Source organism: Myxocyprinus asiaticus, chromosome 50 (assembly GCF_019703515.2).
Source record: "Myxocyprinus asiaticus isolate MX2 ecotype Aquarium Trade chromosome 50, UBuf_Myxa_2, whole genome shotgun sequence".
Taxonomy (NCBI): domain Eukaryota; kingdom Metazoa; phylum Chordata; class Actinopteri; order Cypriniformes; family Catostomidae; genus Myxocyprinus; species Myxocyprinus asiaticus.
Genome location: NC_059393.1, coordinates 9,256,099 through 9,270,262, shown reverse-complemented (window position 1 = coordinate 9,270,262; position 14,164 = coordinate 9,256,099). Strand labels below are relative to the sequence as shown.

Here is a 14,164-nt window from a genome sequence, read left to right as displayed (position 1 = left end):
CTAATTTATTTAAGTTCTTCACTCAAAGCTAGAAGTTTGAAACCATTGAGCAACAGTGTACAGTGTGCAAACATTCGGAGACTGCTGAATTTTGGAAGCATCTGGTTGTGGCATTGCTCTATGTAATTGCAATGGGGGAAAAAAATGTGACATACAGTTGAAGTCAGAAGTTAACATACACCTTAGCCAAATACATTTAAACTCAGTTTTTCACAATTCCTGACATTTAATCGTAGAAAACATTCCCTGTCTTTGGTCAGTTAGGATCACTACTTTATTTTAAGAATGTGAAATGTCAGAATAATAGTAGAGAGAATTATATATTTCAGCTTTTATTTCTTTCATCACATTTCCAGTGGGTCAGAAATGTACATACACTTTGTTAGTATTTGGTAGCATTGCCTTTAAATTGTTTAACTTGGGTCAAACGTTTTGGGTAGCCTTCCACAAGCTTCCCACAATAAGTTGCTGGAATTTTGGCCCATTCCTCCAGATAGAACTGGTGTAACTGAGTTAGTTTTGTATGCCTTCTTGCTCGCACACACTTTTTCAGTTCTGCCCACAAATTTTCCTTGGGACTGAGGTTAGGGCTTTGTGATGGCCACTCCAATACCTTGACTTTGTTGTCCTTAAACCATTTTGCCACAACTTTGGAGGTATGCTTGGGGTCATTGTCCATTGGGAAGACCCATTTGTGACCAAGCTTTAACTTCCTGGCTGATGTCTTGAGATGTTGCTTCAATATATCCATATCATTTTCCTTCCTCATGATGCCATCTATTTTGGGAAATGTGCACCAGTCCCTCCTGCAGCAAAGTACCCCCACAACATGATGCTGCCACCCCCATGTTTCACGGTTGGGATGGTGTTCTTCGGCTTGCAAGCCTCACCCTTTTTCCTCCAAAATAACGATGGTCATTATGGCCAAACAGTTCAATTTTTGTTTCATTAGACCAGAGGACATTTGTCCACAATGTAAGATCTTTGTCCCCACGTGCCCTTGCAAACTGTAGTCTGGCTTTTTTATGGCGGTTTAGGATCAGTTGCTTCTTACTTGCTGAGCCGCCTTTCAGGTTATTTCGATATAGGACTTGTTTTACTGTGGATATAGATACTTGTCTACCTGTTTCCTCCAGCATCTTCACAAGGTCCTTCGCTGTTGATCTGGGATTGATTTGCACTTTTCGCACCAAACTACGTTCATCTCTAGGAGACAGAATGCGTCTCCTTCCTGAGCGATATGATGGCTGCGTGGTCCCATTGTGTTTATACTTGCATACTATTGTTTGTACAGATGAATGTGGTACCTTCAGGTGTTTGGAAATTCTTCCCAAGGATGAACCAGACTTGTGGAGGTCCACAATGTTTTTATGAGGTCTTGGCTGATTTCTTTGGGTTTTCCAGTGATGTCAAGCAAAGAGGCACCGAGTTTGAAGGTAGGCCTTAAAATAAATCCACAGGTACGCCTCCAATTCAGGACACGTCCTATCAGAAGCTATTTGGCTAATTGCCTAAAGGCTTGACATCATTTTCTGGGATTTTCCAAGCTGCTTAAAGGCACAGTTAACTTATATAAACTTCTGAGCAACTGGAATTGTGATATAGTCAATTAAAAGTGACACAATCTATCTGAAAATAACTGTTGGAAAAATTACACGTCATGCACAAAGTAGATGTCCTAAACGACTTGCAAAATGTTTTAATTTGCTAATATAAAATCTGTGGAGTGGTTAAAAGATGAGTTTTAATGACTTCAACCTAAGTGTATGTAAACTTCTGACTTCAACTGTAGGTGGTATGTGCGTCCACTGAAATTTTTGTTTTTCAGTTGTAAAAGATGGGTCTTTTTCCACCTTTAATGTGAAAACAAAATTGAAGTGAAGAACAAATGGAAACATCATAGGAGAAAAAAGTAAATTAAAGACTTAAGGCTGAAACATTCTCCTCAAATCCGTGAATACAGATGCTCCTACGCAAGCTTTGATTATTTTATTATCGGACAAACTTCCCTGTGGGAGGCTTCCATATGTCATGTGGTACATGATTAAACATGTTTGTGAGGAAAGTTCAAATCGTGACATTCTACTAATATATTAAAATTTGATTTAAATTTGAATATGTTTATGTATGTTATATTTGCAAGTAAAAGTAACTGTATTTACTAAAATGTTGAAGTTACATTTACTCACTTTAATCTATATTATGTCATGAAGTAAATTAAGATTTATTAAGAAAAACTGTGCAAAAACTTGATATAAAATTTAAGAAAATCTTACTAGTAATTTTTTTGTAATCATTCATTTTAAATGCATTAAGTACTTAATGTATTAATACTCATTTTATTAAACATCAGTTAGTGAAATCAAACAGCAGCTTGACTTGGGCTACAAAAAAGTATCCATTGAAATATACTGTGTGTGTGTGTGTGTGTATATATATATATATATATATATATATATATATATATATATATATATATATATATATATATATATATTATACAAATCCATTTATCAAGTGATCCTTTTTTACAAGAAATGGTCAAATATGTTTATTTATAAATAAATATGGTTTAAATATAAATTAGAAAACCAAAAGTGGCTCAGTTGACACCAGAAACCAGCCGTTACATTACATCTATAACTGTTGTTTCCACAAAAGTCACAGATATCACACAGTGCTTGACAGATTAAATGCATGTATGGCGAATGATGGAGGCGGGACCACTGCTCTGTCCCGGCCCACTGAGGAGGATGTTGCTGCGGTCATGGATCCCAGACAGATCGCGTATCACAGTGCAACACCAAATAACGTATAAGCAAGGGAATGCATGGTCCCTGTTTATAAATGAGACGTGCATTTTTCAGATAGATATATATTTAACTTTAAAATCATAGCCTTTTATCTCTCTATTTGCGAGCGAGCAATGGATGTGCAGGTTGCAGACCGCAGCAGCATCAAGTCTGCGCCGACAACAAACAGCCCGCAGAATAACACCGCACAAACCGCGACACAAAATGCACCAAAGAAGAGGAGGAGAGGCAAAAGAGGGAAGAGACGCAGGGGCAAGAAGGCCAACGAGCCTCCGCCGTTTTTACCACCGGAGGTGAATCGATGTGTTTGAGTCTGATGCTAACCGCGTTAAGGGCTTGCGCATGTTATACTACACATTAATACAGTTCATTACAATAGTAATACATTAGTAATACACAATGTGTAATTACAATCTGCTCAGCAAAATTATGAAATGTAAAGTGCACAAATGTACCATGGTACATTTATAGTAGTAAATAATGTAGAAATCACAATTAATTCATATGGATCCTTTTCCCAATGCCAGAAGCTTTCAGAATCTTTATATTTTGTTACATTTCTTCACAGTTGTGACAATAATGATGATTTTGCCGGATGATATGGTTTCCATGCCGAATGTTTGTAAAGGATTGTTTGTAGTTATTAGGCTACATAGTACTAATGATGTAACTCCACTGTAATATGAGCATTTGGATGTAAAATGTTACTTAAGCAAAACAGAAATCTGATATATATTGCCATAAATGAATATATATATATATATATATATATATATATATATATATATACATATATATATACACATACATACATATACATATATTTAAAATATGTAATCCCATTACATGTATTCCGTTACTCCCCAACACTGTACGTATATATATATATATATATATATATATATATATATATATATATATATATATATATATATATATATATAAATAAATGTTTAGTTCATATATTTGAGCGTACATGCACATTTTCAGTTTCCACTAGTATTTGGTAAATGTTACATAGGCTACTTAAAATGCACCATTTTTTTAACATAAATGTTCAAGTATGTGACTTTTTTTTATCAGTTAAAAACTATACACAGGCAGTCAAAAGTTTAGAATAATGTACAGATTTTGCTGTTTCGGAGGGAAACTGGTATTTTATTTCACCAAAGTGGCATTCAACTGATCACAAAGTATAGTAAGGACATTACTGATGTAAATACAGCACCATCACTATTTGAAAAAAGTAATTTTTGATTAAATCTAGACAGGCCCCATTTCCAGCAGCCATCACTCTAACACCTTATCCTTGAGTAATCATGCTAAATTGATCATTTGGTTCTAGAAAATAATTTGCCTTTATATCAAACACAGTTTAAAGCTATTTGGTTCGTTAAATGAAGCTTAATATTGTCTTTGTTTTAAGGTCAATATTAGGTCAAAAATGGCAAAAAAGAAACAGCTTTCTCTAGAAACTCATCAGTCAATCATTGTTTTGAGGAATGAAAGCTATACAACGTGTGAAATTTCCCCCCAAGAAACTGAAGATTTCATACAAAGGTGTACACTACAGTCTTCAAAGACAAAGGACAACTGGCTCTAACAAGGACAGAAAGAGACGTGGAAGGCCAGATGTACAACTAAACAAGAGGATAAGTACATCAGAGTCTCTAGTTTGAGAAATAGACGCTCACATGTCCTCAGCTGACAGCTTCATTGAATTCTACCCGCTCAACACCAGTTTCATGTACAACAGTAAAGAGAAGACTCAGGGGTGCAGGCCTTATGGGAAGAATTGCAAAGAAAAAGCCACTTTTGAAACAGAAAAACTAAAAGAAAAGGTTATAGTGAGCAAAGAAACACAGACATTGGACAACAGATAATTGGAAAAGAGTGTTATGGATCTTAACCCCATTGAGCTTTTGTGGGATCAGTTAGACTGTAAGGTGCGTGAGAAGTGCCCGACAAGACAGCCACATCGATGGTAAGTGCTACAGGAAGTGTGGGGTGAAATGTCACCTGAGTATCTGGACAAACTGACAGCTGGAATGTCAAGGATCTGCAAAGCTGTCATTGCTGCACATGGAGGATTTTGTTGATGAGAACTCTTTGAAGTAGTTGAAGAAATTCTGCATTTTTTTTTTTTTTCAAATTGTAATAATCATTTTTCATGTTATTAATGTCCTGACTATACATTGTGATCAGCTGAATGCCACTTTGGTGAATAAAAGTACAAATTTCTTTCCATAAGAGCAAAATCTGTACATTATTCCAAACTTTTTGCCGCCTGTGTGTGTGAACATATATGCCAAATATGTATTTTCCATATATGGCCATGTGTCAGACTTCTGTATGAGATAATGGTAAATAAATATTACAAAGTTCCTTGAAAAATTTTTTTTAATAATAATATAAATAAACTATACATTAAACCAATGAAAAAAATAATTACACAGAAATAAAAACATTTTTTAAATATTTAGGCTGACTTGAAATTCACAATTATTATTATTATTATTATTATATCAAATTGATTTAATATTGAATATTATCATATCAATTTAGATTACAGTTAAGCATTTTGAACCTTATTGCATCAATAACAAAAAAAAAAAAAAAAAAAAAAAAAACTACAGAAGTATAGCCATGGTTTTGGAAATGTACTATGGTATTACCATAGTATTTTATAAGTGCCAGTACCAGAGCTACATGGTAATATTACCACCTGATACCATCACTGTGCCATGGTACCAACACAGTACTTAAAAAAAAAACAAAAAAAGGATTTAATGTGATTTAAAAACATCATAACCAAGAAACTTGTTTTGCTAAATTGTTAGACACTTAAGTTGACAAGTATCATAACACTGTGCAGAATAAAAGGACACTTTATTGTTATTATTATTATATGACAGTTTTGTGGTATGTATTATTTGCTGTAAGTTAGTAAATGAATGTGCAAGGACTTGTTTTCAAAATCTTATGCAGGATTTCTTTTTGACATATTTTATTTTTTTAGGCTGAAGAGGGAAACATTGAATACAAGGTACACAGACCCTACTATCACAATCTGAGTCAAGGAAATAAAAGTTCAATTGATCCCTGATTTTGGTGACATATTCATGCTCTCTTTCATCCACTTGTGCAGTTGAAGCTAGTGAACCCTACACAGTATCGGTTCGAGCACTTGGCCACTCAGTTGAAATGGCGACTTCAGGAGGGCCGTGGGGAGGCGGTGTATCAGATTGGGGTTGAGGATAACGGTCTGCTGGTTGGACTCACAGAGGAAGATATGAAAGCATCACTGAAGACCCTTCGCAGAATGGCCGAGAAGTATGTACTCTAGTATGTGCCTAATAGACATCTAATTCATGTTTTCTTTAATGTCAGTGTGTAAGGCATGGCTTACAAGCGTGTTGTGTTGTCTTGGTAAGACTCTGTGACTCTGCGCAGGGTTGGAGCTGATATCACACTCCTCAGAGAGAGGGAAGTGGACAGTGAACGAGCTCGACGGAAAATCGCAGAAGTTCTTGTGCGGAAAGTTCCAGATGACCAGCAGGTGAGCCTGTGATGGATGGCAATAAGTTTTAATGCCATTGTAAATTGTTGTTATAATTCTAGTAAATGATGTGACGCACAATTATTTGTGTCTGGATCTATTAGTTGATTAAAAAAACACAAGAGATTAATTTTTTAGACAATGACTTAAATGGCTTTTACACCTTTTTTAAAAAAAATTTTATGAGATGCACATTTTCAATTTCTGTTAAGATTTATTTTTATATTTTCTGTAGGATATTAAGTAAAAAATATCAAAGTGGTATACTCATATTGAGCTTGGAACAAAGAAAATATAGACAAATCTACAGTATATTTAGTAGTTAATAAAATGTTTATTATTTTTTCTTATAAAGAATAAGATGTAATGAAGCAGTCTTGTTTTTTTTAATTTTAATATTATAAGCATTTGTCCACCAAATTCATGTCAGTATCAGTAAGTCTCTCAAAAACATCAGATAATTTTACCTTTTGTGAAATGGTACAGTATATATATATATATATATATATATATATATATATATATATATATATATATATATATATATATAATGGACTTAAAAGAATAACTATGTTTATATTTTAATTATATACAGTATGTATACTGTATATTTTTATATATAGATACAGTACAAATATATATATATATATATATATATATATATATATATATATATATATATATATATGTGTGTGTGTGTGTGTGTGTGTTCGATTTTAATGTATACCTAATTTTACATTTTATTTTTACAAATTATATATGTTAAAAGTACTTTCTATCTTGATTTTTTTTTAATATATATATATATGTTTCAAAATAATGATTAAGATGTGTACATTTGCATTTATTAAGTATAAGAAAAAAATTAGTTTTTTACTGGTTTAAAAAATTTATGAACATGAATGTATGCATGGAGCTTATTTTCTGCCAATTTAAAAAAATTAATTCAGTGATACAAAAGAAAATGAAAACCCCATTAACCATTTTATCAAGTGTCTGCGAATGTCTGTATTAAAGTAATAGTTCACCCAAAAATGAAAATTGTCTCATCATTTACTCACCCTCATGCTGTACCAGATGTGTATGACTTTCTTTCTTCATCAGAACACAAACGGAAATCTTTAGAATAATGTTTCAGCTCTGTAGGTCCATACAATGCAAGTGAATGGTGATTAGATATTTGTAGCTGCAAAAATCAAATAAAGGAAACATAAAAGTTATCCATAAGTCTCCAGTGGTTTAATCCATATCTTCAGAAGTGATATAATAGGTGTGGTTGAGAAACAGATCAAAATGTAAGTCTTTTTTTTATTACTATAAATCTACACTTTCACTTTCACTTTCAGATGTGAAAGTGAAACTAAACAGGCACCACATGTGACTTTCAGATGTGAAAGTAGAGATTTAGAATAAAAAAAGGTCTTAAATATTGATTGTTTCTCACCCACACCTATTATATCACTTCTGAAGGCATGGATTAAACCACTGGAGTCTTACTTTTATGATGCCTTTATATGATATTTGGAACTACAAAGTTCTGACCTACAGGGACCTACAGATCTGAAATATTCTTCTAAATATCTTTCTTTGTGTTCTGCTGAAGAAAGAAAGTCATACACATCTGGGATGACATGAGGGTGAGTAAGTGATGAGAGAATTTTCATTTTTGGGTGAACTATCTTTTTAGAGTATCCAATCTTTAGCACTACTCACACATTAACATATAAAAACATGTTTAACTTTAAATAGAAAAATAAAAAATACAATTAAAATTAAAGTTTGCATTTTAGTTTGAATTCTGTCATTATTGTTGTGTTAATGTTAAGAAAATGCTTTGGAAAAAATGAACTTACAATTTCTCTTTCACATTTGCCTTTTCATTTTTTAAATTGGCATTCTTGCCTCAAGATTGCAGTGAAAATGCAGTATCAAATTGCATTAATCAGTTGCATTAAATTGTATTTATTTTTTTGACATTTTCACTGTGAAAATGAAATCATTACATTTTTTTATTGTATTTATTTATTTAAAAATGGCATAAAATAAGCTCCATACGTATGAACATCAACATGAAAACAAACTTCCTTTTACAAAGAATCTTACTCTTCACCTCGAACATCCCTATTTTTTTCATTGTCCCACTTATGAATGTATTACATTGTCAAGTTGTTATGATTTCTGTGTTTGTTTGTGTAGTTCCTGGATCTGCGTGTTGCTGTTCTGGGAAACGTGGACTCAGGGAAGTCGACTCTACTGGGCGTGTTGACTCAGGGCGAGCTGGATAATGGGCGGGGCAGAGCGAGACTCAACCTCTTCAGACACTTGCATGAGATTCAAACCGGCCGGACATCCAGCATCAGTTTCGAGATCCTCGGCTTCAACAGCAAAGGAGAGGTGGGAGAAATATAGAGGACCTTCAATTACAGTTGAATTTCCAGTGCATTAAACGGGATTCAAACCAACAACCTCCTACTTGCCTAATTGGAAAGAAGTTAAATGAGAAATGATCTTTTTCATCATTTCAGGTTGTAAATTATAGCGATTCACGTACAGCAGATGAGATCTGTGAGAGCTCTTCGAAGATGATCACATTTATTGATCTGGCTGGTCATTATAAGTACTTGAAGACCACCATATTCGGCTTGACAAGCTACTGTCCAGACTTTGCCATGCTGGTGGTTGGGGCAAACACTGGCATTGGTTAGTACCTTTTTAAACTCTAACTTGATTTTAAGGTTGATCATGCAAAATTATGACCAAATACAGTAATCCATGACACTTGGAACTAGGACTGGGTGATATATTGAATATTTCCAATATATTGAAAATTATTTTGTTGCAAATACAAAGTTACCCAACATCATGATTACTGCAATTATCTTAATGAGATTTTTATTTGGGAACTAAAGCTAAAGAATGTAAATTTTTTCGATGTTGAAATACCTTCTCCTATCCCAGCTTAATATGCAGAGACAACTATACATGTAAGTTAGCCATTCATAGGTTGATTGTCACTGTCACTGTTTGTTTGAGTGACCCGACTGCCTGTGGCTCAGCCAATGGTGTGAGTTTGGGGCAGGACTATCTGTTTGGCAGACGGGAATATTTCGAAAGCTGTTTGAAAACAACATTTATTTTTGCAATTTCGCTTGGTGGTGCAGAAACTTCACACTTCCGCTTTAGGTTTCCCAAAGACGGTCAGCAAGTCAAACAGTTATGTGCATGCTCCTTGCTTTACACTAAAGAGTGCTAAAACAGCAATATCTTAGTAGTGTCTTTGATTTAAACTTTGGCTGCAAAAATGGCGATTACCGGATACAGTCAGTTTTTCCGAGCTGTCCGTTTCAGTGAATTCGGTGAAAACATTGATTTAACCATGTGTCATCACTTAAAAATCTTCGCAGAAGCATTATGTTAAAATGTTTTGGTAAAAAGATAAAAGATATTTTGCATTGTTACAGTGGTGCATAAAAATGATTAAAATTAATATAGTTGAAAATGCATATATCAATTTTAGCTATATTTTCTAGTCCTACTGGGAATGAAGTTTGTATCCATTCTGGTGTTCGCAACACTTTACTGTATATTGTCAAACTCTTTCTCAGCTGGCACAACAAGGGAGCACCTGGGTTTGGCGATGGCGCTGAAGATGCCCATATTCATTGTGGTGAGTAAGGTGGACCTGTGCGGCAAAAGCACCGTGGAGAAAACCGTCCGTCAACTGGAGAGAGTTCTCAAACAGCCCGGCTGCAACAAGGTCCCCATGGTGGTGGCCAACCCTGATGATGCCGTCACTGCCGCACAGCAGTTTGCACAATCCTCCAGGTACCAATGTATATCCATATATATTTAAGAGAGAGAGGTTATTAAAGTAGTCATATACTACACTTTTGTGGCATTTTGCTTTTAGTTTGATGGCCATTTTCCACCCTGACTGTTTTTGCTACTTACCATTAAGACCTCTATACATAAATAACCTGGAGTGATTGGCTAATCTTGGCTAATTGCGTAGAATAAGGTTGTGGCTTAAATGTGAAAGAGAAGAAGGAGCAGTGACTGAGAATTTAACTACATTTGCTGTAGAATTTGCACGTTTGTGTAACGATGTATCTCTGTCCTCACAGTGTGACGCCCATCTTCACCCTCTCCAGTGTATCTGGGGAGAATCTGGATCTTCTGAAGGTCTTCTTCAACATTCTGCCTCCTCTGAGCAACAGCAAAGAGCAGGAGGAACTCATGCAGCAGCTCACGGAGTTCCAGGTACATATGCACACAAGCAAACCAACACCCATATGTTGTCTCAATTCTAGATGTCATGTGATGTGTTCTTACAGGTAGATGAGATTTACAATGTGCCAGATGTTGGGACTGTAGTTGGTGGGACGCTGTACAGGTCAGTTCACATCCGATGCATGCATGCATATCTATCTATCTATCTATCGTCCGTCCATCCGTCCGTCCATCCATCCGTCCATCCATTTATCCATCCAACCTTCCATCCATCCATCCGTCCATCCATCCATTTATCCATCCAAACTTCCATCCATCCATCCATCCATCCTTCCATCCGTCCATCCATCCATTTATCCATCCAACCTACCATCCATCCATCCATTGTCCATCCATCCATCATCCATCCAACCTTCCATCCATCCATCGTCCATCCATCCATTTATCCATCCAAACTTCCATCCATCCATCCATCCGTCCATCCATCCATTTATCCATCCAACCTTCTATCCATCCATCCATCTGTCCATCCATCCATTTATCCATCCAACCTTCCATCCATCCATCGTCCATCCATCCATCATCCATCCAACCTTCCATCCATCCATTGTCCATCCATCCATCCATCCATCCATTGTCCATCCATCCATCCATCCATCCATCCATTTATCCATCCATCCATCCATCCATCCATCTGTCCATCCATCCATCATCCATCCAACCTTCCATCCATCCATCATCCATCCATCCATCCAACCATCCATCCGTCCATCCATCCATCCATCCATTCCATCCATCATCATCCATCCATCCATCCATCCATTTATCCATCCATTTATCCATCCATCCAACCTTCCATCCATCCATCCATCCATCCATTCATCCATTTATCCATCCATTTATCCATCCAACCTTCCATCCATCCATCCATGCCTTTTCAGCTGATAACAGCCTTTCGGTTTTCTCTCTAGTGGTGTGTGTCGTGAGGGAGACCGGTTGGTTGTGGGCCCTACAGATGACGGGAGGTTCTTGAGGTTGAAAGTGTGCAGTATTCACAGAAATCGTTCCGGATGCCGTGTCCTGAGAGCCGGACAGGCAGCCACGCTCGCTCTGGGAAACTTTGATCGCTCATTACTACGAAAGGTTTGAAAACTACAAAATAAACAGTTCCTTTTGTATTGATGCACATACATGTGTTACAATAATGTTTTAATCAGAGTTTGAAATTTACTTTTTAGTCCACCAACCAAGGTGGCTGGTAGAAGAAAAAATGTACTGGCCAATTATTATTATTTTTTTTTTTACATTTTACAAGTGGATTTTACAGAAATGAGAGACAAATAAACAATACTGTAAGCATGTTTAAAAGTGAGCTGCTTTAAAAAAAACAGAATTTTTTTTTGTTTTATTATTTATTAAATATTTAATTGTCAGAACTATTTTTCAGATTATTCACCTATTACAACAAAACTAAATTTATATTTTAAACTACGTCATATGAATGACCAGTATGTAACTCCTACTGGTCTCATGAGCCTTAAAGGGATAGTTCACCCAAACATGAAAATTCTCTCATCATTTACTCACCCTCAAGCCATCCCAGATGTGTAGACTTTTTTTCTTCTGCAGAACACTATTATTATTCTCAGCTCTGTAGGTCCATACAACGCGAGTGAATGGGTACCAAACTTTTTTTAATATGTGTGTTTTCAGGGCATGGTAATGGTGAGTCCTAAGATGAACCCTACGATCTGCTGGCAGTTTGAGGCCGCGATCGTTCTCCTGTTCCATGCCAAAACGTTCCGCCGTGGTTTCCAGGTCACGGTGCACGTGGGGAACGTGAGGCAGACCGCAACAGTGGAGTGCCTCCTTGGGAAGGTAATTTACAGCTTCAAGTTTTGCTAAAGAATTTTTACTTTCTAAACATAATCTTTATGTATTGTGTAATTTTATATATTTATATAAAATGTATTACATATATACTGTATATATTAGGGCTGTCAATTTAACACGTTAATTCACTGTGATTAATTCTATAAAAATTAACACAATTCATTATCCCCCCCGGACCATAATAAGGAATTTTCCTACCATCAAAGCAATTCAAGCTTGTGTTACTGTATAACCTTCATGTTTTTTCAAGTCACAGTCAGCAGGGGTCAGTAAGTGCAACTGCAGCAGTACAGAAAACAAACCACACTTACCGACAGCAGACAACTCTAGATCTGGATGCGTTCCTGCTTTTTTTACATTTAAAAGATATGTTAAAAAATAATAATTTACAGGAATAATGTACAGATTTTGCTGTTTCGGAAGGAAATTGGTACTTTAATTCACCAACTATATATATATAAATACATACAGTATATAGATAAATATATATTTATTCCAGGGTATTACTGTTAAACAAAGTTGAAATGTTCCAAAATGTAAGATGCTTAAATCTTAAAAAAGTAAAAAGTGGCCCTAATTGAAGAATTACTCTTAAATGTAAAAAGCTGATGCTGTATGTCCATGTGCACATCACAAATAGATGTGTGTGTCCTCTAGGAGGAGCTCCGTACTGGAGAGAGAGCCGTGGTGTGCTTCAGATTCTTAAAGCACCCCGAATATTTACGCGTGGGAGCCAAGCTGCTCTTCAGGGAAGGGGTGACCAAAGGCATCGGACATGTGACACACCTTCTACCCTCCACCCAGAACCATGTGCCTGATCAGAACCACAACCAGAACCACAGTTAGATACTCTATACGTCCAAAGAGGACACATGACTGCAGTTACATCCTGTCTTTGCCTTGAGATTGTATACCCTAGTTTTAACGTGCACCTTCATTTTCACACTCACATTAGCAAGAGGCTGTGCTGCTTTAATCATAGATTTGCCTATATTAATCGCAGATTTGCTTGTGTGTAAATGCTATTGACACCTTTGACATTTTGATGTATGTGGTGAAATGTTTTATCCCTCTGAATAATTAGGGCAGTACTTCAGGTCTTCATGTTGTGACAAAAATGTCCTTAAAATCTAATATTAAAATTGGAGCAATGATTGTGTTGTAAGCCAGTGGTGTGATATGTAATAAATCCAAAGTAATTCAGTTACGGATGGCGCACTGCAAAACATCATTTTGTTTTATAAACAAATATATAAACATATATTAAAAAAAAAAAAAATTACTTGTGAAGCAGAATGACATAAGATATTAGGTCTTGTTTTAGGAGAAATCTAACAAAATTTGGTGGGTTTAATGCTTACAATAACAACACAAAATTGCCAACGGGGTAATACAAATAAACTTGTTTTTCCCTTTGAAAGTTTTTTCTTGCCACATTGTTATAATTATAAACATTACACATTTTTATTTTAATTTTTATTTCTCTGAAAAGAAACATGGTAAATTTAAGATATTTTTCCAGGAAAACAAGACAAAAATAATAAGTAAGAAAATATTTTTAGCAGTTTGCTTTTTGTTTTGAAGCTTTTCTTTGAGTGGCAAGTGATTTTTCTTAAGCACCCATTTCCACGTGCCACCGTGAACAAAACTGAAACATGAAGCATTTCGA

The 14,164-nt window shown here is 35.5% G+C and overlaps 1 protein-coding gene across 1 annotated transcript; it reads left to right on the top strand.

The window, feature by feature from the left end:
* The first annotated feature begins 2,761 nt into the window (after positions 1–2,761).
* LOC127438944 (GTP-binding protein 2-like) lies at positions 2,762–13,915 on the top strand. The gene is made up of 12 exons (XM_051694878.1): positions 2,762–3,106; positions 5,833–5,859; positions 5,962–6,146; positions 6,267–6,372; positions 8,569–8,766; positions 8,898–9,072; positions 9,978–10,197; positions 10,497–10,632; positions 10,707–10,765; positions 11,574–11,745; positions 12,316–12,480; positions 13,153–13,915. The coding sequence occupies exons 1-12, from the start codon at positions 2,927–2,929 to the stop codon at positions 13,339–13,341; spliced, it is 1,812 nt and encodes a 603-aa protein (XP_051550838.1). The 5' UTR covers positions 2,762–2,926; the 3' UTR covers positions 13,342–13,915.
* Positions 13,916–14,164: the final 249 nt, after the last annotated feature.

Coding starts and splice junctions, on each gene's coding strand:
- LOC127438944 (XM_051694878.1), top strand. CDS start 2,927: ATGGATGTGCAGGTTGCAGACCGCAGCAGCATCAAGTCTGCGCCGACA. Junction 6,147..6,266: donor CTTCGCAGAATGGCCGAGAA/GTATGTACTCTA, acceptor GACTCTGCGCAG/GGTTGGAGCTGATATCACAC. Junction 6,373..8,568: donor AAGTTCCAGATGACCAGCAG/GTGAGCCTGTGA, acceptor TTGTTTGTGTAG/TTCCTGGATCTGCGTGTTGC.